General features: G+C 49.7%; 1 protein-coding gene across 1 annotated transcript in view; it reads left to right on the forward strand.

Annotated features, from left to right (window-relative positions):
* The window catches only part of hcls1 (hematopoietic cell-specific Lyn substrate 1), a 78,931-nt gene that overhangs the window by 40,924 nt on the left and 15,882 nt on the right, over positions 1-22,125 (forward strand). The window contains exons 8-14 of the mRNA XM_086010555.1: positions 1,782-1,892; positions 3,604-3,714; positions 4,509-4,619; positions 7,725-7,780; positions 9,606-9,675; positions 11,271-11,419; positions 19,411-19,647. Coding sequence (XP_085866681.1) covers positions 1,782-1,892; positions 3,604-3,714; positions 4,509-4,619; positions 7,725-7,780; positions 9,606-9,675; positions 11,271-11,419; positions 19,411-19,647 — 845 coding nt within the window. The remainder of the gene's footprint in view (positions 1-1,781; positions 1,893-3,603; positions 3,715-4,508; positions 4,620-7,724; positions 7,781-9,605; positions 9,676-11,270; positions 11,420-19,410; positions 19,648-22,125) is intronic.

Consider the following 22,125-nt stretch of genomic DNA (forward strand, 5'->3'; position numbering starts at 1 on the left):
TTTTGGTGGAGAGAGCCAGATTTCCACTACCGATTGTGTGAAAAAATGCTTTTTGTTATCACCCCTGAATGGCCCCGCTCTAATTTAAGGTTATGCCCCCTTGTTCTGGATTCCCCCCACCAGAGGAAATAGTTTCTCCCTATCTACCCTCTCAAATCCTTTAATCATCTTATTATCATCCCCTTCATATAAGCCCTTTCGTATAAGTTTTATATTATCTCTCACTTCCCTTGTTGATCAAAGTTGTTTAATTACTCAAGTCGAGCTCTTGCCCTTTAGGGGTATGTACAGGTCTTGTATACTACGAAATACTGTTTTAACACCTTCCACTGTTTATCTGTTAATAGTTCTGGGTACCTGTTAATGGTTATAAGGAGTAGAATTTTGAAGTTTGTGAATGATGCAAAACATGGCAACGTAGTAAATCGTGAGCAGAATAGTAGCAGACTTCAAGAGAACATAGACAGACTGGTGAAATGGGCAAACACATGGCAGATGCAATTTAATGCGGATAAGTGTGAAGTGATGCATTTTGGGAGGAACATAGAGAGGCAGTGTAATCTAAATGGTACTATTTTGAGCGGCGGGGGGGAGGGCGCAGGGGTGCAAGAGCAGAGGGGCCTTGGGGTGCTTATTCACAAATCTTTGAAGGTGGCAGGGCAAGTTGATAAGGCAGTTAAGAAAATGTATGGGATTCTTGGCTTTGTAATCGGGCATTGAATACAAAAACAAGAAAGTCATGCTCGACCTTTACAAATCTCTGGTTTGGCCTCAGCTGGAGTATTGTGTGCAATTCTGGGCACCAAACTTTAGGAAGGATGTTAAGGCCTTGGAGCGGGTACAGAGGAGGTTTACCAGGATGACACCCGGAATGAGGGACTTCAGTTATGTGGAGAGATTGGAGAAACTGGGATTATTCTCCTTACAGCAGAGCAGGTTAAGGGGAGACCTAATAGAGGTATTCAAAACTATGAGGGGTTTAATAGAGCAAGTAGGGAGAAACCATTTCCTTTGGCAAGTGAGTCGGTAACCAGAGCTCACAGATTTAAAGAACTAGAGGGAAAAGGAGGAGAAATCTCTTCACACAAAGAGTTGTTAAGATCTGGAATGCATTAGCTGAAAGGATGGTGGAACCAGATTCCATAGGAACTGTCAAATGACAATTGGACATGTACTTGAAGAAGAATAACTTGCAGGGTTACAGGGAAAAAGATGGGCTTTGGGATTAAATTGGAATGCATATTCATGATGGGCCGAATAACCTATTTCTGTGCTGTGTGTGATACTCTGTATTTACCCAGGTGTGTGATACTCTGTATTTACCCGGGTGTGTGATACTCTCTGTATTTACCCGGGTGTGTGATACTCTCTGTATTTACCCAGGTGTGTGATACTCTCTGTATTTACCCGGGTGTGTGATACTCTCTGTATTTACCCGGGTGTGTGATACTCTCTGTATTTACCTGTGTGTGTGATACTCTCTGTATTTACCCGGGTGTGTGATACTCTCTGTATTTACCCGGGTGTGTGATACTCTCTGTATTTACCCGGGTGTGTGATACTCTTTGTATTTACCCGTGTGTGTGATACTCTCTGTATTTACCTGGGTGTGTGATACTCTCTGTATTTACCCAGGTGTGTGATACACTCTGTATTTACCCGGGTGTGTGATACTCTCTGTATTTACCCAGGTGTGTGATACTCTCTGTATTTACCCGGGTGTGTGATACTCTCTATATTTACCCTGGTTTGATATCCTGTGATATTTTCATCTTCCTCAGATTATGCCAAAGGATTTGGTGGGAAATACGGAGTAGAAAAGGACAAGGTGGATAAATCTGCTTTGGGATACGACTACAAAGGAGTGACTGAGAAACACGAGTCACAGAAAGGTATATTCCTTACATACACCTCCCATCCACTCACACAGAATGGTACCTCATAGTAACAGGAGGAGGCCATTCAGCCCCTTGAGCCTGATACATAGGAACGGCAGTAGGCCAACCAGTCCCTCGAGCCTGTGCTGCTATTCAGTTAGATCATGGCTGATCTGCAGCTTAACTCCATTTACCCAGCTTGGTTCCAGATCCCTTACCTAACAAAAATCTATCAACTCAGTTTTGGAATTTTCAATTGACCCGCAGCCTCAACAGCTTTTTGGTGGAGAGAGCCAGATTTCCACTACCGATTGTGTGAAAAAATGCTTTTTGTTATCACCCCTGAATGGCCTCGCTCTAATTTAAGGTTATGCCCCCTTGTTCTGGATTCCCCCCACCAGAGGAAATAGTTTCTCCCTATCTACCCTCTCAAATCCTTTAATCATCTTATTATCATCCCCTTCATATAAGCCCTTTCGTATACGTTTTATATTATCTCTCACTTCCCTTGTTGATCAAAGTTGTTTAATTACTCAAGTCGAGCTCTTGCCCTTTAGGGGTATGTACAGGTCTTGTATACTACGAAATACTGTTTTAACACCTTCCACTGTTTATCTGTTAATAGTTCTGGGTACCTGTTAATGGTTATAAGGAGTAGAATTTTGAAGTTTGTGAATGATGCAAAACATGGCAACGTAGTAAATCGTGAGCAGAATAGTAGCAGACTTCAGGAGAACATAGACAGACTGGTGAAATGGGCAAACACATGGCAGATGCAATTTAATGCGGATAAGTGTGAAGTGATGCATTTTGGGAGGAACATAGAGAGGCAGTGTAATCTAAATGGTACTATTTTGAGCGGCGGGGGGGGAGGGCGCAGGGGTGCAAGAGCAGAGGGGCCTTGGGGTGCTTATTCACAAATCTTTGAAGGTGGCAGGGCAAGTTGATAAGGCAGTTAAGAAAATGTATGGGATTCTTGGCTTTGTAATCGGGCATTGAATACAAAAACAAGAAAGTCATGCTCGACCTTTACAAATCTCTGGTTTGGCCTCAGCTGGAGTATTGTGTGCAATTCTGGGCACCAAACTTTAGGAAGGATGTTAAGGCCTTGGAGCGGGTACAGAGGAGGTTTACCAGGATGACACCCGGAATGAGGGACTTCAGTTATGTGGAGAGATTGGAGAAACTGGGATTATTCTCCTTACAGCAGAGCAGGTTAAGGGGAGACCTAATAGAGGTATTCAAAACTATGAGGGGTTTAATAGAGCAAGTAGGGAGAAACCATTTCCTTTGACAAGTGAGTCGGTAACCAGAGCTCACAGATTTAAAGAACTAGAGGGAAAAGGAGGAGAAATCTCTTCACACAAAGAGTTGTTAAGATCTGGAATGCATTAGCTGAAAGGATGGTGGAATCAGATTCCATAGGAACTGTCAAATGGCAATTGGACATGTACTTGAAGAAGAATAACTTGCAGGGTTACAGGGAAAAAGATGGGGTTTGGAATTAAATTGGACAGCACTTTCATGATGGGCCGAATAACCTATTTCTGTGCTGTGTGTGATACTCTGTATTTACCCGGGTGTGTGATACTCTCTGTATTTACCCGGGTGTGTGATACTCTCTGTATTTACCCGGGTGTGTGATACTCTCTGTATTTACCCGGGTGTGTGATACTCTCTGTATTTACCCTGGTTTGATATCCTGTGATATTTTCACCTCCCTCAGATTATGCCAAAGGATTTGGTGGGAAATACGGAGTAGAAAAGGACAAGGTGGATAAATCTGCTTTGGGATACGACTACAAAGGAGTGACTGAGAAACATGAGTCACAGAAAGGTACAGTATGTTCCTTAAACACACACCCCGCCCACTCACACGGAATGGTACCTCCCGTTCCCTCACACCCCACCCACTCACATGGAATGGTACCTCCCATTCCCACACACCCCACCCACTCACACGGAATGGTACCTCCCATTCCCACACACCCCACCCACTCACACGGAATGGTACCTCCCACTCCCACACACCCCACCCACTCACACGGAATGGTGTCTCCCATTCCCACACACCCCACCCACTCACACGGAATGGTACCTCCCATTCCCACACACCCCACCCACTCACATGGAATGGTACCTCCCATTCCCACACACCCCACCCACTCACACGGAATGGTGCCTCCCATTCCCACACACCCCACCCACTCACATGGAATGGTACCTCCCATTCCCACACACCCCACCCACTCACACGGAATGGTACCTCCCGCTCCCACACAAAGACCTTCGGAAGAGCCTTCCCACCCGGCACCAGAGTGCTGGTTTCCATTCCCCGCACAAATCTCTCTGATTGATGCCACCAATTTATGATCGGTTTAGTCTTGCCATGCCAGCTCACTGCAGTCTTGAAAAGTGACCGAAGCCCACTTTGTGTAACAACATGGAGGAAATTTTCACCCCATTAATATCGGCTGGACTGGAACCCAGATCGAAGAGGCGAAATCTCTTGAGTGTTCACCCTCTTTACACAAGCCACCTGAACCCATACCCCACTCACCTGACCGATCACATGACTCCTCCTGTGGCCCTTTGCACCAAGAACATAAGATCAATACAATTGCCTTGCAGATTATGCGAAAGGATTTGGAGGAAAGTTTGGAGTACAGAAGGACAATCAGGATAAGACTGCCTATGGCTGGGATCACAAGGAGGAGGTGAAGCTTCATGAGTCACAGACAGGTGAGGGGGCGAGTGGAGAACGTAGCAATAAGTGAATGGAGGGCAGGCATGCTGTCCCCCCCCCCCCCCTGCCCTGTGATGTGGACGATATCAGGGGGTAGGGGGCAATTGATAAACGGGATGGGGCGGGAGATCTTTCCCTGTGCTGTGAGTCCAGTGGATCTTCAGTAAGGTGGGACTTCAGTTGCCTCTTTCTGCCGCCCCCCACCCCCGACAACAGCCACGTCTCCATGGTCGGGATCACTTAAATACTGAGGGTGTGTGCTGGGGGCCATTGGAGGCACTGTCTGTGTGCCCACATCAGGCAGGAGGGGGTGCAGCTCATGCTCCTGGGGAAAGAAAGGGGAAGTTGGCATTGCTGCTTCGAGTGACCCAATCGATCGCTCTCCAATCAGCTGCTGCGGTCAAAGGAGCCATTTAAAATGTAACCCCTCCCCGCACAACCTACAGCAACCCCAGGGTTGCACCTCTTACCTGCACCCAGCTCCTTATGCCCAGTGTGGGTAAGCGGTGCAAATGACGGGAGTACATCATCCTGTCAACTGCACCTCATTGTAATTGGCTGGTCCATATTTGGGCAGGCAGGTGACACCACCTCTGGTGGAAAATTCCAGAAGTGGCATCATGGAGCGGGGAGCCGATGGAACGGCTCAGCTCGATGCCCCTCTCCCACCCTCCCAGCCTTACATGGCTTTACAGGCACAACTGAGGAGGAAAATATTCCCCCAGTTCAGAGTGAGAGGGAAATTAGCGGGAACTTTCTCACCCAAAGGGAAATCAGTTGGAGAATAAGTTCTCAGGGAAGGATATTGAAGTGGACTCTAAATTACATAGAATATACAGCACAGAAAGAGGCCGTTCGGTCCAACTAGTCCATGCTGGTGTTTATGCTCCACACGAGTCTCCTCCCATTCCATCTGCCTCATCTCAGCCTTTCAGTAGATCTTTCTATTCCCTTTTCTCTCATGTACTCGTCTAATTTCCTTTTGAAAACATCTAAGCTATTTGCCTCAACCACTTCCTGTGGTAGCGAGTTCCACATTCTAACCACTCACTAAGTAAAGAAATCTCTCCTTCTTTCCCAATTGGATTTATTAGTTACTATCTTGTATTTATGGCCCCTAGTTTTGGATTCTCCCACAAGTGGAAACATTCTCTCCACATCTACCCTGTCCAACATATTCAAAATTTTAAAGACCTCAATCAGGTTTCCTCTAAGTCTTCTCTTTCCTAAAGAAAAAAGCCCCAACCTGTTCAATCTTTCCTGAAACCTGTAATCTCTGTTCTGGTACCATTCTTGTAACTCTTTTTTGCACTTTCTCCAGTGCTTCTATGTCCTTTTTATGGTATGGAGACCACAGAATCACAGAATCACAGAAACCCCACAGTGCAGATAGAGGCCATTTCGGCCTATCGAGCCTGCACCGACACATATCCCACCCGATCCCCATAACCCCTACACCAACACATATCCCACCCTATCCCTGTAACCCCACGTATTTAATCCTCCTAACACTAAGGGTCAATTTATGACCAGAACTGTACACAGTACCCAGACCAGGGTCCTATACAAGTTTAACATAACTTCACTACTTTTGAATTCTATACCCCTGGAAATAAATCCCAGCATTTGTTAGCATTTTTAATTGCTTTGCTGACTGGCAATGCTGCTTTTAATGATTTGTTCACCTGGATCCCTGGATCCCTTTGCTCTTCTACCCCATTCAGTTTCTTATTTTTTAAGGTGTAGGTGATGTTTCTATTTTTCCTACCAAAATGCATCACCTCACATTTATTTATGTTAAAGTTCATTTGCCACTTAACTGCCCAGTCTGCAAGTTTTCTAATGTCATCTTGTATTATTTTGCATTCTTCCTCAGTGTTAGCTATACCCCCAGTTTGGTATCATCTGCAAATTTTAATATTGAGTTACTTATTCCTAAATCCAATAATATAAATTATGAATAACATAATCACTGATCCTGGTGGAACACCGCTTTCTACCTTCCTCCAATCTGAATAACTACCCTTTACTGCTACTCTCTGCTTTCTACTTTTTAGCCAATTTGCTATCCATTCAGCAATTTGCCCCCTGATTCCACATGCCCTAATCATTGTCACGAGTCTACCATGTGGTACCTTATCAAAGTACATGGCATCTACTGCAATAATCTAGTCTACTCTTCTGTTACCTCTTCAAAAAATTCTATCAGGTTAGTTAAGCATGATTTAACCTTTTAGAATCCATGCTGACTACTTTTTATTATATTTTCTGTCTCCAGATGCTCTTCTATCACTTTTAGTATAGATTCCAGTATCTTTCCTATCACTGACGTTAAGCTGACTGGCCTATAGTTCCCAGGTTTTGTTCTACCTCCCTTTTTGTATATAGGGACAACATTACTGCCTGCCAATCCTCTGGCACTACCCTCTCTTCTATGGATAGGGTCAAGGTGCAATTAGATGTGTTTCTGGTGGGATTGAGGTGGGTGTGGTTGGGCTCACGCTACACTGTGCCCTTACACAGGGAGCTGCAGACCATGATACCTCTGCAAGATCCCAGAACTTTCCCAATGGCTCATCTGGAGTTAGGAAAGAGATCAGCCATGATCTAATTGAATAGCGGAACAGGCTCAAGGGGCTGAATGGCCTCCTCCTGTTCCTATGTTCCTATATGTAGCGCTCAGTGTGGGACTGAGCCATTCTGAAGGCCTCAGGTTCAATCCTTGGTCCATGCTGGGTTATCCGATCTCAGCACCACTATTGGCCTCAGTTCCCCAGAATCAGGGAGGGGAAAAAAATCATTCAGGGTTCCTGCTCCCGGTCGCTATCCAGAGAGGCCCGCTGGAGCGTGCGTGGGAGTGGACAGTGGGCAAGAATGGGGTCCAGCTCGGCCTTGATTCATCACCACAGTCAAATAGCTCGGTGCTACTTGGGTGAGGCACCAGAGGGCTACTGGTGAATGTGGAACCGTACCCAGTGAGAGTCAGCACCCTTGCGAAAGGAGGGGTGGAATTGGGGTCAAAAGCCAGCTTCTGTGCCATTACACTGGTCACCTTGGTAACGTTTTTCTTCACCTCTCTGTTATCTGCCCTCTATCTGTAGATCATGCCAAGGGCTTTGGTGGGCGATATGGAGTACAGCAGGACCGGATGGACAAGGTAAGCCCTTAAAGATTCTAAACTCCATGAGAGGCGCTACAACTCTCTGTAACAAAGCAAGGCGCAGCCTCAGGCTTGTGGAACTCATCCCCGCTGTCAGTCCTCCTTCCCTCCGACAATCTTGAATACCCAAGCTTGGCTTCACAACTTCTTGATTTACCGGGGAGAGGAAGTGAGGTAAATCAGGAAGTTGAACCTTGGCTCTTCACCCCAGTGTCTCAGTGGACTAGAGACATCAACTATTCTGACACACAGCACCGATAGCCAGGATTGGTGCTATAATATTTCCATGGCAATGACCAGCCATAGCTGCAATAATAAATCGATGGTCATCAACATATTTGTATCTCTTTATACTTCCAGTTTACGTAAATATTACGTGGATTGGGTACAGTGCAAATTCACCAGAATAATACTGGGGCTTAAAGGGTTAACTATGAGGACAGGTTGCATAAATTTGGTTTGTATACCATCGAGTTTAGAAGGTTGAGTGGTGATCTAATTGAAATGTTTAAAATGATAAAAAGATTCAATAGGGTAGGACCAAAGAAACTATTCCTCTGGTGGGGGAATCCAGAACAAGGGAGCACAATTTTAAAATTAGAGCTAGGCTATTCTTCTTCTTCTTCTTAGGCAGTCCCTCGGAACCGAGGATGACTTGCTTCCACACTAAAAATGAATTCTCAGGTGACTGATGAGTCCAATGCGGGACCTACAGTCTCTGTCACAGGTGGGGCGGGCGGGTGGGTGGGGTGGTTGGGTTGACATGTGCTCCTTCCGCTGTTTGCGCGTGGCTTCCGCTTGCTCCCGGCGAAGAGACTCGGTGTTCGCACCTTCCCGGATGCTTCTCCTCCACTTCGTGTGGCCTAGGGCCAGGGATTTCCAGGTGTCGGTGGGGATGTTGCACTTTTTCAAGGAGGCTGTTCAGGAGTGAAATCAGGAAGCATTTTTTCACACAAAGGGTAGTGGAAATCTGGAACTCTCTCACCTAAAAGGCTGTGGACGCTGGGGGTCAATTGAAATTTTCAAACCTGAGACCGATAGATTTGTGTTTGGTGAGGGTATCGAGGGATATGGAACAAAGGTGGGTAAATGGAGTTGAGGTACAGATCAGCCATGATGGCCTAACTGAATGGTGGAGCATGCTCGAGGGGCGGAATGGCCTTGACCTGTCCCTACACTCCTATCTGTTCCGGTGGATGGTTAAGCTGTAATGGGGCGGGGTGGGATGTGGCGGGAAACAATAGGGTTGGAATTCTGGTAGACAAGGGTTTTATTTATCCAGCCGGATCTTGTAACATGTCTGCTGCTGGTACATGGGGTGTCCCCAGAGGCCAGCTGATACCAGCTGGATTCAGGTGATTGCCCCCCTGATTATCCTGGGGTCGTGGCCACGGTCTGAGGGTGAGAACTCTTGGGAGCCGAGTGGAGCAGGAATGTTGTTTCCGAGAGTTCACCGAGAGGTCACTCACGCTCAGCACCCTCACGCCTTGTATTTTCATTACTATTTTTTTAAACGCTCGCCCTCCTCCCCGAGGTTTTCTCTTTCAACATTCTTTGTCTCTCAGTTAACTGACCCGACTACAGGAGGACAAGCCTCTGCTCTGGAGCTGGGGTTTCTGACCTGCATGGGTCAAATTGTGTTCCTCTTGTCTTCCCCCTGAGGGGAGGGGCTGCTCTCGCTGCCCCTCGGGCGGTGGGGCTGGTGTGCAGTCGTACTGCCAGCCTCTGGGTGTGCCAACTGTGTGTAGCTCAGGTCTGTCTGCACCGGTCTTTTTCCTCTGGTTAGATTGGCGGTTGACCGTTTTACCGATTCACGTTGCAGAACGCGGCCTCCTTCACCGAGATGGAGAGTCCGACCTCGTCCTATCAGAAGACGATGCCAGTGGAAGCCGGTGAGTTGCTCTATGAAGCTGCCCTGGGCCGATGGGCGCGGTTCCGGATTCAAATTCCAGATGTTGCCAGGCTGGTTCTGGCATCCAGGACGACAAAAACACCCACATATTTAATTTTCAGTTCCCTCCTCCCTCTTTTCTCCTGGATGCTCTGCTCTGGCTGTGTGTAAACATTGTTGGCTGTAAAGCATTTTGGGATGTCTGGTGGTGGTGAAAGGTGCTATATAAATGCAAGTCTGTCTTTCTTATCACGGTACACTTCCACGGGCATTGCCCAACCCCCAGTACCTCACCAAGGTCTGAGCCAAGTCGGGGAGTGTCGGCAAGAGGAGGTGTCACAGCCGAGATTGATCCTGTCTTTCCGCGCCAGTCATACACCCACCCCTCGGGGGCATTGTCCTCATACCTGCCCCTCGGGGGCAACGTCCTCATACCTGCCCCTCGGGGGCACTGTCCACACACCCGCCCCTCGGGGGCACCGTCCTCACACCCGCCCCTCAGGGGCACCGTCCCCACACCCGCCCCTCGGGGGCACCGTCCCCACACCCGCCCCTCGGGGGCACCGTCCCCACACCCGCCCCTCGGGGGCACCGTTCACACACCCGCCCCTCGGGGGCACCGTTCACACACCCGCCCCTCGGGGGCACCGTCCCCACACCCGCCCCTCGGGGGCACCGTCCACACACCCGCCCCTCGGGGGCACCGTTCACACACCCGCCCCTCGGGGGCACCGTCCTCACGCCCGCCCCTCGGGGGCACCGTCCTCACACTCGCCCCTCGGGGGCACTGTCCACACACCCGCCCCTCGGGGGCACCGTTCACACACCCGCCCCTCGGGGGCACCGACCACTCCTAGCAGCAGCGTGCCATCGATCAGCAGCTGGAACCCTGGTGCATGGATTTTTTTCTCTCTTCCCCACATCCCCCCCCCCCTCCCGCCATGGTTGTGATACGCAGGCTCCTGCCTGCTCTCCGCAAGATGCGAGAGGTCTGATCCCCACAGCGGGTCTTGTCTCCATGTAACTGACCCCTGGGCTGCGCTGTTCACTGTAACTCCCTCCCACATCTATAATCTGTTAAATTCCAATTCCATTAAAGGGGATGGGAACTCCAATTTGCCAGTGTTCCCTCACCCTGTGCCCATTTTTCTTTGTTCTTTGTCCCTCGATCTGCACTCACTGTTTTGTGGACTGATTTCAATACCTTGGGCTCTCTCTGTCGCTCTCTCTCTCTTTCTTTCTTTGTCTTCGAATTCTTCTGCCGCTTGATCTCTTCCCCCCGCCCCCCCTTCTGGCCCCCTCTATCCCTATATCTGTCTCTCTTTGTTTCTCTCTTTCTCTTTAAATTTATATCTCTCACTTTGCCTGTCTCTATCTTTCTGTCTCATCCTTTTTCTCTCTTTGTTTCTCGTTCTCCCTGAATCTCCCTCTCTAACTGTGTGTGAATTTCTCTCTCTGTTATCCTCTCTTTCCCCTCCATTTTCTCTCTCCCTCTCCCGTTCCCCCTCTCTCCCCCTTCTCTCTGTCTCGTTCTCCCTCTCTGTCTCTCTCTTTCTCCATTTCTCTCACTCTTCCTCTCTGCTTCTGTGTCTGCAGCCAGCAGTGGTGCGAGCAGCCTGAAGGCGAGGTTTGAGAACATGGCCAAAGCCAGTGATGAGGAAAACAGGAAGAGAGCAGAGGAGGAACGTGCTCGTAGACAGGCCCGAGAGAGACAGGAGCGGGAGGAGGCGCACAGGAAGCAGCAGGTGAGTCGGGGTGGCAGGTGATGGTCAGCGGGTAACTGGTTGGATCAGCTCAGGGCTGCGTAAATTTATACGCAAGAGCCCAACGTTGGAATGAGTTTATCGCCTCAATCTAGTCTCGTGAGGAAGGAGCACACCTGTAGCACCTGCCTGCCCTTTGCCTCTTCCTGTAACGCGATCTCCCCTGTGTTGATAAATACAGCTAGAGACAGGTTTTGAGCACTGTCTGTGTGCCAGGAATGAGAGTTCCAGGTACAGAGGGGGAGAAAGTCAGTTGTTAGCGCCACCCGTTAGCGCCTTAAGAGGGCGATAAGTGGGGCACGATGCGGCTAGCGCCTGGGCGCGGCGCGACCTGTGCCTCTCGCGAAATTCAGCGGGCATTTAGCGGCGGCGTAAAACCGCAACGCCCGCTCAGCTGCGCGCGCAGATCCTGACGTCATTTCATGGTGCAACGCCCTTGGGGCGCCCCGAGCCGGAACTTCAGTGGCGCCCCCCTCCTTTCCGCCTGGCGCTCCCAGCGACTGGTTGACTGGAACGGTTCCCAGTCGCTGTGGGGCTGGGGTGGCGCTATTTAAAGGGGGCTCTTCCTGGCTTCTTTGTGGTAGCCATTTTTGGACCACTCCTTCTGTGAGAGAGAGAGAGATTTGCAGAGAGACAAAGGGAGAGAGCTTTCTGCATTGAGTCAGCGCTCGCACAGGTACTTCTGGCTTCAGCCCAGAGCTTTGTAGTTGGTTTGCTTTTTCGCTGGCATAACCTTGAGTGGCCACATATTATGGGGGCTGCACTGGGTGGAAACGTTGGGTTTCTACATTGCATTGAGAGGGCTCAGAGACGCCGAGAGAGAGTGCCAATCATGGCCAGACGGAGGAGGGCCAACAGGCGTCGGCACAGGAGACCTTACCCTCCCAGGGTATTCCGCCAACAGTTCTCATACCTCAGCATGTCTGAGGAGCAGTGTTTCCGGAGGCTGCGATTCAGCAGGGAGGTGGTCACTGAGCTCTGCCACCTGCTTCAGCCAGATCGGCAGCCTCAACTGAGGAGCAGGACATCTCTGTCGGGTGGCAGTGAAGGTGACAGTGGCTCTCAACTTCTATGCCACCGGTTCCTTTCAATCCGCTACTGGGGACATTGCCAATGTCTCCCAGTTTGCGGTGCATTGCTGCATCCGCCAAGTCACGAATGCCCTCTTTAAAAGGAGACGTCAGTACATTTCCTTCCCCATGACCCTGGACAAGCAGCAAGAGCGCGCAATGGGATTTGCAAGAATAGCGGGCTTCCCCATGGTCCAGGGCGCCATTGACTGCACGGATGTGGCTTTGCGGGCGCCGCAAGAGAACGCAGAGGATTACCGCAACCGGAAGGGGTTCCATTCGTTGAACGTCCAGTTGGTGTGTGACCACAGACAGCTGATACTAGCTGTCAATGCCCGCTTTCCAGGCAGCAGCCATGACGCCTTCATCCTGCACCAGACTTCTGTGGCAGACCTTTTCGAAGCCCCGGCTCACCCAGGAGGCTGGCTTCTCGGGGACAAGGACTATCCTCTGTGCACCTGGCTGATGACCCCGCTCCATGCGCCCAGCACCCCTGCTGAAGAACGATACAATGAGATCCATCAAGCGACCAGGAACATCATTGAGCACACAATCGGCGTGCTAAAGCAACAGTTCCGCTGTCTGGACCATTCCGGGGGAGCCCTTCAGTACTCATCTGAGCGAGTCTCCCATTTCGTTGTAGTGTGCTGCATGCTGCATAACCTGGCAATCCTCAGGACTCAGCCACTGCCACCAGACATTGGAGCACCAGCAGAGGAGGAGGAGCAGGAGGAGCACCAGGACGGGAGGGAGGCACAAAGTGCAAGGGCCGTCCGTCAGCAGCTTATTGCAAGTCGGTTCTAGGCCCCCTCTGAGGGAATGGCTTGTGCCATTGAAAGAACATGAATGGAACCGTTCCATAACCCTTGAGCCGGTCAAGGCAACAAATAGTTCAAAGAGCAAACATGCACAATCTGAATAAAGACACTTCTTTATTTAACAAACTGTGTGCCCTTCCCGCATGACAAAGTAATAGAGAGAAACCCCCAAAAAAGCAGTCAGACACATAACTGGCTCTCACAACCTGGAGACAATGAACAAAAGAGTAAACAAAAAATGACCACGATCCTCGGCCTTCACGAAAAAAAATTAACAGCATTTTGCTACACCTCCTACTTTTTGCCCTTCGACGGTGATCTGCTTCGCTTGCGAGATTGGCCCCTTCCCACCCTGCAGCTCCTCCGCAATGGGACCCCAGTGGCTACAGCAAGGCTGGGGGAAGGCTGCTGAGAGTCAGAAACTGAGTCGGCAGATGACCTTGAGGTACGGCCTGGATCAGCTCTGGGCCTGGAGGGCCCGGCTGCTGACTGCTCCAACTCTGCATGGGCGGCAGCAGTCTGTCCTACAGGTGGTGGCAGCTGCAGTGGAGAAGTGACAGTGTTGGCAGCAGGAATGCTGCCATCCTGACAGAGGAGAGCCACTCCCTGGTCGGACGACACACTGGCACTCCCACAGGGCAGCACTGCAGCATGCGGAGCAATCTGCTGAAGCACAGACTGCTGGCCTGCTGCGGCGCGGCGAGGGCCCCGGAGATTCGTGCCCGATCCAGCGAGGGTGGCAGCAGTCAGTGCTCGTGTGGTCTCAATCTGCGTCTGCATCAGACCAGCCACTGACTGCATTGCACCACTAAGCACTTGCGTGGAAGCTGCCTGTGCTGCACCGAAGTCCTGCAGACTCCTTGCCAGTGCTGCGCCGAAGTCCTGGACACTCCTTGCCAGTGACTCAATAGATTCGGGCATCCTTGCCACAGCCGCCATGAGCTCAGTGTGCCTCTGCTCTGCCTGGGCGCCCATTTCAGCGAGGAGCCGCACCTCTTCTGCGCTCACTGTAGCAGGACTGGAAGCCAGACTCTCCCTCCAGGGAGAAGGCCGCCCAGCTTCCCTACCCCCCCTGCATTGCTGCAGCCCGCTGGGCCCCGGAGCTTCACCCTCCTCAGACCCTTCCCCCCTGCTCCCCTCCAGGGAAGACATGTCCCCATTATGGCCATGGGCTGCCTCGGCTGAGGGTGGCACTGATGGTCCGGCTTCCTCTTCCTCCTCGCCTTCAGAATCACTCACAGTGGCAGCTTGAGGGCCCGCCTCCTCACCTGGCGAATCAGCATCTGAAAGCAGGGAGGTACAAGAGCTGCTTTAGCATGAGGACAGGGCGGCAGCGAGGGAGGCATGAGTGCTGCAATGCACTGTATTGGTTCGATAGTGGCAAAGGATGCTGGTGTGAGGCACAAGTGGAAGGAGAGAGGTCAAAAAGGTGATGACCTTACCATTGCTGTCCAGAACGGGGTCGGCATCTCCAGTGGCGACGGGGCCAATCATCCGGCCTGCCATATTCCGCTGGACTCGCTGCTCCAGATTGCTGAGGTCTTGAAGGTGAGGCCGGCCTCCCCCGGTCCGTTGCTGCTGCCTCCTGTTATGGGCCAGCTTGCCCTACAAGAGAAAGGACGGGCTCTGAATACAGTGTGAAGCCCTGATCTTGGCTGCACTGCCTCCCATGGTGGAATAGCCCTTACAGTGTGTAAAGTGCTGAATGTGCTTGTGAGTTTCATGAAAGGCCCATAGGTGTTGGATGAGGGCTGGGCATTGGGGCTTTCAGGACCCTTTGGCCATAAAGTGAGGTGAACATGCAGGGATGAGGAGGATACTGAAAAGGGTACTCACCCTGACGACCCGAGTGAGGTCGTTGAACTTCTTCCTGCATTGCACAGGGGTCCTAGGCACATGCTGCTGGAGGTCACTCTGTGAGCCACCTCCCTCCAAGCTTTGCGATAGTCGTTGGGCAGAGGCCTCCTGCCACTGTCCGGAAACAGCATAGATCGCCTGCGCTCCACTGTGCCAACCAGAACCTCCAGGGCCCCCTCACTGAACCACTGCGCTCGCTCCCTGGCCCTCTCCATAGTCCTAGGCGTTAGAATGTGGCAGCAGGTCTGTCCAGGCTGAGAATCAGGGCTCCGATGCGCAGGGTGTGGCTGCAAGCCAAGATCGAACCTCCCCTTTAAGAGCTGACCGGCGCCAGCGTGTCTGCGTGCAGTCGCTAACTGGCCGCACCTGCGCTGCGCCCGCCCTCACTGGTAGTGCCTCGCTTCTCCGGCTTAGTGCCTTAAGACAGTCGTGCAGCGCCTGTTTTAGTGATCCAAGCACCTCCTGGGGCAAAGCAGGTCAATTTAGCAGTAGGTGGCGATAATTTAGAGGGTGAGAAGGTTGGATCTCAAACAAGCGTGCTGAGCTTGAATAAAGGAGACTATGAAGGTATGAGAGTGGAATTGAGTAGAGTGGACTGGGGAAATAGATTAAAGGGTAAGACGGTACATGATCAGTGGTGTACAATTAAGGAGTTATTTTACAACTTCCAAAAAAAATATATTCCACTGAGGAAAAAAGGGTGTAAAAGAAAAGATAGCCATCCGTGGCTAAGTAAAGTAATTAAGGATAGTATCCGACTAAAAACAAAGGCATATAAGGTAGCCAAATCTAGTGGGAAGATGGAAGATTGGGAAGTCTTTAAAAGACAGCAAAAAATAACTAAAAGATTGATTAAGAAAGGGAAGATAGATTATGAAAGTAAATTAGCAAAAAATATAAAAACAGACAGCAAAAGTTTCTATAGTTATATAAAAAGAAAATGGGTGGCTAAAGTAAATGTTGGTCCCTTAGAGGATGAGACCGGGAAATTAATGGTGGGAAACATGGAGATGGCAAAAACGCTGAACAATTATTTTGTATCAGTCTTTACAGTAGAGGACACTAAGAATATCCCAACACTGGACAAACAGGGGGCTCTAGGGGGGGAGGAACTAAATACGATTAAAATCACTAAGGAAGTGGTACTTGGTAAAATAATGGGACTCAAGGCGGATAAATCCCCTGGACCTGATGGCTTGCATCCTAGGGTCTTGAGGGAAGTGGCGGTAGGGATTGTGGATGCATTGGTAATAATTTTCCAAAACTCCCTGGACTCAGCAAAGGTCCCGGCAGATTGGAAAACTGCTAATGTAACACCCTTATTTAAAAAGGGTAGTAGGCAGAAGGCTGGAAACTATAGATCTGTTAGCCTAACATCTGTGGTTGGTAAAATGTTAGAGTCCATTATTAAGGAGACAGTAACGGGACATTTGGATAAACATAATTTAATAGGACAAACTCAGCATGGTTTCATGAAGGGGAAGTCATGTTTGACAAATTTGCTTGAGTTTTTTGAGGAAGTAACATACAGGGTGGATAAAGGGGAACCAGTGGACGTAGTGTATTTAGACTTCCAAAAGGCATTTGACAAGGTGCCACACAAAAGATTATTGCTCAAGATAAAAAATCACGGGATTGGGGGTAATATTCTGGCGTGGGTAGAGGATTGGCTCTCTAACAGAAAGCAGAGAGTTGGGATAAATGGTTCGTTCTCAGATTGGCAACCAGTAACTAGTGGTGTTCCGCAGGGGTCAGTGCTGGGTCCCCAACTCTTTACAATCTATATTAACGATTTGGAGGAGGGGACCGAGTGTAACATATCAAAGTTTGCAGATGATACAAAGATGGGACGGAAAGTAGTGAGTGAGGAGGACATAAAAAACCTGCAAAGGGACATAGACAGGCTAAGTAAGTGGGCAGAGATTTGGCAGATGGAATACAATACTGGAAAGTGTGAGGTTATGCACTTTGGCAGGAAAAATCATAGAGCAAGTTATTATCTTAATGGCAAGAAACTGGAAAGTACTGTAGTATAAAGGGATCTGGGGGTCCTGGTGCACGAAACTCAAAAAGTTAGTATGCAGGTGCAGCAAGCGATCAAGAAGGCCAATGGAATGTTGGCTTTTATTGCTAGGGGGATGGAATATAAAAACAGGGAGGTATTGCTGCAGTTGTACAAGGTATTGGTGAGACCGCACCTGGAATACTGCATACAGTTTTGGTGTCCATACTTAAGAAAAGACATACTTGCTCTCGAGTCAGTACAAAGAAGGTTCACTCGGTTAATCCCGGGGATGAGGGGGTGGTCATATGAGGAGAGGTTGAGTAGATTGGGACTCTACTCATTGGAGTTCAGAAGAATGAGAGGCGATCTTATTGAAACATATAAGCTTGTGAAGGGGCTTGATCGGGTGGATGCGGTGAGGATGTTCCCAATGATGGGTGAAACTAGAACTAGGGGGCATAATCTTAGAATAAGGGGCTGCTCTTTCAAAACTGAGATGAGGAGAAACTTCTTCACTCAGAGGGTGGTAGGTTTGTGGAATTTGCTGCCCCAGAAAGCTGTGGAAGCTACATCATTAAATAAATTTAAAACAGAAATAGATAGTTTCCTAGAAGTAAAGGGAATTAAGGGTTACGGGGAGCGGGCAGGAAATTGGACATGAGTCTAGGTTCGGAATGGTCATGGCCCTGTGGGTAGTGGAGTGGGCCCAGGGGCCGTGTAGCCTGGTTCTGCTCCTACTGTGTTCTAATTCTGTGTTAGATTTCAGGAGATGGTTTTATTCCTGTTCCTGGCTGGGGTGGCGATCGCCTTTACAGAAGGTAAGTACTGTAGAAAATATAGGGACAGAGTGATCTCCTGGAAGAATTTCGATCGCCTAGATGGGTCGGAGAGGAATTTCCCAGATTTTTTTCTCCCAAATTGGCCATTGGGTCTTTTATCTGGTTTTTCGCCTCTCCCGGGAGATCACATGGGTTCGGGTGGATGGAGAGTGATAGAAGATTTGAGGTTAGGATCAGATCAGCCATGATCTTATTGAATGGTGGAGCAGGCTCGAGGGGCCGATTGGCCTACTCCTGCTCCTATTTCTTATGTTCTTATTTGCGCCGGGCACTAAATTTCGCGCCCGCTCAAGTATAACGCCCTCAACATGGCGATACTGAATTTCTCCCCCAGAGTCATTTGCTCACAGACAACACACAAGATTATGCAAAGGCTGTGGGATCTTTTACATCCACCTGAGAGGGCAGGGGTTTAACGTTTTATCTGAAAGACGGCACTTCTGACAGTGCAGCACTCCCTTAGTACTGCCCCTCCGACAGTGCAGTGCTCCCTCTGTACTACACTGGAAGTGTCAGCTTGGATTATGGGCTCAAGTCTCTGGAGTGGAGCTTGAACCTATGACCTTCTGACTCGGAAGCGAGAGCACTGCCACTGAGTCAAAGCTGGCACTCAGCTTTTCTCTCTCCTCACACTGTTTACTATCAGCCATCACTTGTATAGTCAGCTCCTTCTCATTGCTAGCTCCCAGACCAGCTCCAGACAGCTCCCTGGCTCTGCAGTATTGAGAAACGGGCCAAGTGATGTGTCAGCGAGTTTGTTCAGTGAATGGCTGAGTTGTACGGACCAGGATGAACCAAATTCTAATCCCCAGTCTATGCCGAGTTATCTGATCACCATCAAAGCAATGGACCTCAGTGCCCCCAACCTTACCAATGGGGAGAACCAGCCACAGATCCCACTCCTGATGGCCATCCACTGACTCCTGCTGGATGGGCAGTTGTGTGGGGCCCCCATGAAGGAATAGCCTGCTGACACTCATCATCTGGGTTCACACGTGAACAAACAGTTGTTGAGGTGAGGTACGGAGGGTGCCAGGGCCTTCGGAACCTGTACCCAGCCCGGCAAGAGTTGGGGGTCTTTGGGAATGGTTGCGGCGGGGGGGGTGTTGGATTAGGAGACGGTGCGATGAGTCGACTTCAAAAGAGCGAGGGGGCAGGGAGGAGGAAGTGTGCGTAGGACGGCGGGGGGGGGGTCTCTGAGCTCAGGAGGAACAGCAGAAGAGTACTGACTGGAGTCGGATGGATAAAATAGAGAGAGACAAGATGGTAAATGACAGAGAAGCTCGAGGTGAGAGGTCACCAATCAGATGAGATGGGAATTGATTGCTTGCACAGTGTAGTCGGGTTCAAAGGCTCCCACCTTGACCCTCTTCTTCATTCACAGGAGCAAGTGGAGCAGGAGAAAGAGGCGGTAATACCGGAACCCGAGAGGACGAATCAGCTTCCACCGATTCCTCGGAGCCGAGGACAGAAACCGGTGATGGAGCCGAAGCAGGAGCAGGAGCAGGAGCAGAAACCGAAGCCGGAGGCAGAGCAGGAGCAGGAGCAGGAGCCAGAGCCGGAGCCAGAGCAGGAGCCAGAGGAAGCCCCAGTCTATGATAACCCTGATTCTTACCATGAGGTAATGGTCTTCGAACGCCAGCCATTGAAGCACAAGGACCAATATTAAGATTTCAGTGGACAGGTTCTCGTGCATTTTCCAGTATTTTCTCCCTAAAATAATGTTTCCATGTGAAATGATTTTGTGCAATCACAACAAAGCTACCAGTCACCACGGTAACTCAGCACAACAGCAGCCCTAATTTGGAGCTAATTGGCATTGGAAGACCACAAGATGGCAGCTTTGGGAAATGGAGAAACACACTAACCCTACAGTAGTGACACTGCTAAAGGGAGGCTCATTGTGGAAACACAGTGGAGGGAGCTTTACTCTGTATCTAACCCATGCTGTACCTGCCCTGGGAGTGTTTGATGGGACAGTGTAGAGGGAGCTTTACTCTACATTTAACCTGTGCTGTACCTGCCCTGGGAGTGTTTGATGAGGCAGTGTAGAGGGAGCTTTACTCTGTATCTAACCTATGCTGTACCTGCCCTGGGAGTGTTTAATGGTGTTGAATCCGTGAATCTTAAGGTATGGTGTTCTTCAATAAATAGACGGAGACTGCAGATCAACAATCAACAGGTGTTTACTGGATGAGGGTAGTCTAAAAACTCACAGTACAGATGCTTGCTCAAGGCTTATATACAGGTGTGGTCACTGCCAGTACTACAGTATACAGGAGCTGTAAAAGTAGTTCTCTCTTAAAGGTACATACACTACAATTCCTCCCCTTTTAGATTAACAGTACCATAACATTCAAATAACAGTTAACACTTTAACATGCACATTAATTGAAATAGTCCATTTATAGATTCAGTCTTTGGGGCGGCTTCCTGATCTTTTCTGGATAGCGCCTTTCCTGAGTGTCTTGTTCTTGGTGCGGAGGCGATTCTGGCCCCCTGTCATTGGTTAGTTCATCAGTTTCCGCTGCTACTGTTTCTGGGGGGTATGCCGGGTTCATCCCCAAATACGCGAGACATGGGGTTGACTCGTTCCTGTGACGCTAGGATCTGGTCGACATGGCGTCTCACAATGTTCTCCCCGACATCCACTGTGTACATTAGTGGCCCCTGCCGTGTGCATATCGTTCCGGGTTGCCATTTCTCTGTTCGGTAGTCGCGGGCCAAGACTGGTTGTCCTACATTGAAGCTCCTTGTCGGCTTCTCATTGATGTGCTGGAATTGCTTATTCTCAACATTTCTTCGCACATTTGGTCTGAGCAAATCCAGATGAGATCTCAACCGTCGGTTAAAGAACATCATGGCCGGGGTCTGGTTGGTAACTGCATGTGTCACATTTCTGTAGGCTAACAGGAAATTGTCCACCTTATGCTGTAGTGGAATGTCATCATCGCACATTGCCCTTACTGTCTTTTTAAAGGTTTGTACGAACCTCTCAGCCAATCCATTTGTGGCTGGATGATACGGGGCAGATGTGTAATGCCTTACCCCATTCCTTCTCATAAATTTCCGAAACTCTTCGGACACAAACTGTGGTCCATTATCAGAGCAAATCTGCTCTGGCAAGCCGTTCCTGGCAAATATGGTCCGTAGGACTGCAATCGTTTTCTCCGTAGTAGTGGAGGACATTTTGATCACCTCAGGCCATTTCGAGTGCGCATCCACTGCTATTAAGAACATTGAGTCCATGAATGGACCAGCAAAATCAATATGCACCCGTTGCCATGGAGATGAGGGCCACTCCCATGGGTGTAGAGGGGCATGTGGTGGTGCATTTTGGACCTTCTGGCATCCTGAGCAGCTCTTTGTTAGGTCCTCGATTTGTTGATCAATCCCCGGCCACCACACATAAGCCCTAGCAAGGCTTTTCATTTTCACCCCTCCCAGATGACCTTCGTGAAGCTCATTGAGCACTCTCTCCCTTAACTTGGGTGGAATTACCACTCGGGATCCACACATCACTGTCCCCTGGCATACTGACAGCTGTTCTCTTCTGGATGAGAATGCTGGCAACAGTGAGTCGCCATGTGTTGGCCATCCCTTCACCGTCAAATCATATACCCGAGACAGTGTCGGATCATTTCGGGTCTCCTCTATATCCGCGTTAGTTACTGGCAAGCGTTCAATTATCGACGAATAAAATATTTTGACAGGGTCCACTGCTGGTGCTTCCTCCGCAGTAGGCAGTGGCAGGCGTGATAGCCCATCAGTGTTTCCATGCTGTTTCGTGCCCTTATACTCTATTTCATATTGGTTCGCCCCTAGAAAAAGAGACCATCCTTGTAGCCGTTGTGCAGTCATCACTGGAACGCCCTTCTTTGGATTAAAGATGGAGACAAGTGGTTGGTGGTCAATCAGCAAGGTGAACTTCTGCCCATGCAGATAGTGGTTGAATTTTTTTACTCCCCATACTAGGCTGAGGGCCTCCCTGTCAATCTGGGTGTAGTTGCGCTCGGCTGAGGTTAGTGACCGAGACGCAAAGGCTACTGGCCTCTCCAACCCGTCTGGGAATTTGTGCGACAGCACCGCTCCAATACCA

Source organism: Somniosus microcephalus, chromosome 17 (assembly GCF_052327205.1).
Source record: "Somniosus microcephalus isolate GS21.2 chromosome 17, FLI_Smic_1.0, whole genome shotgun sequence".
Classification (NCBI taxonomy): domain Eukaryota; kingdom Metazoa; phylum Chordata; class Chondrichthyes; order Squaliformes; family Somniosidae; genus Somniosus; species Somniosus microcephalus.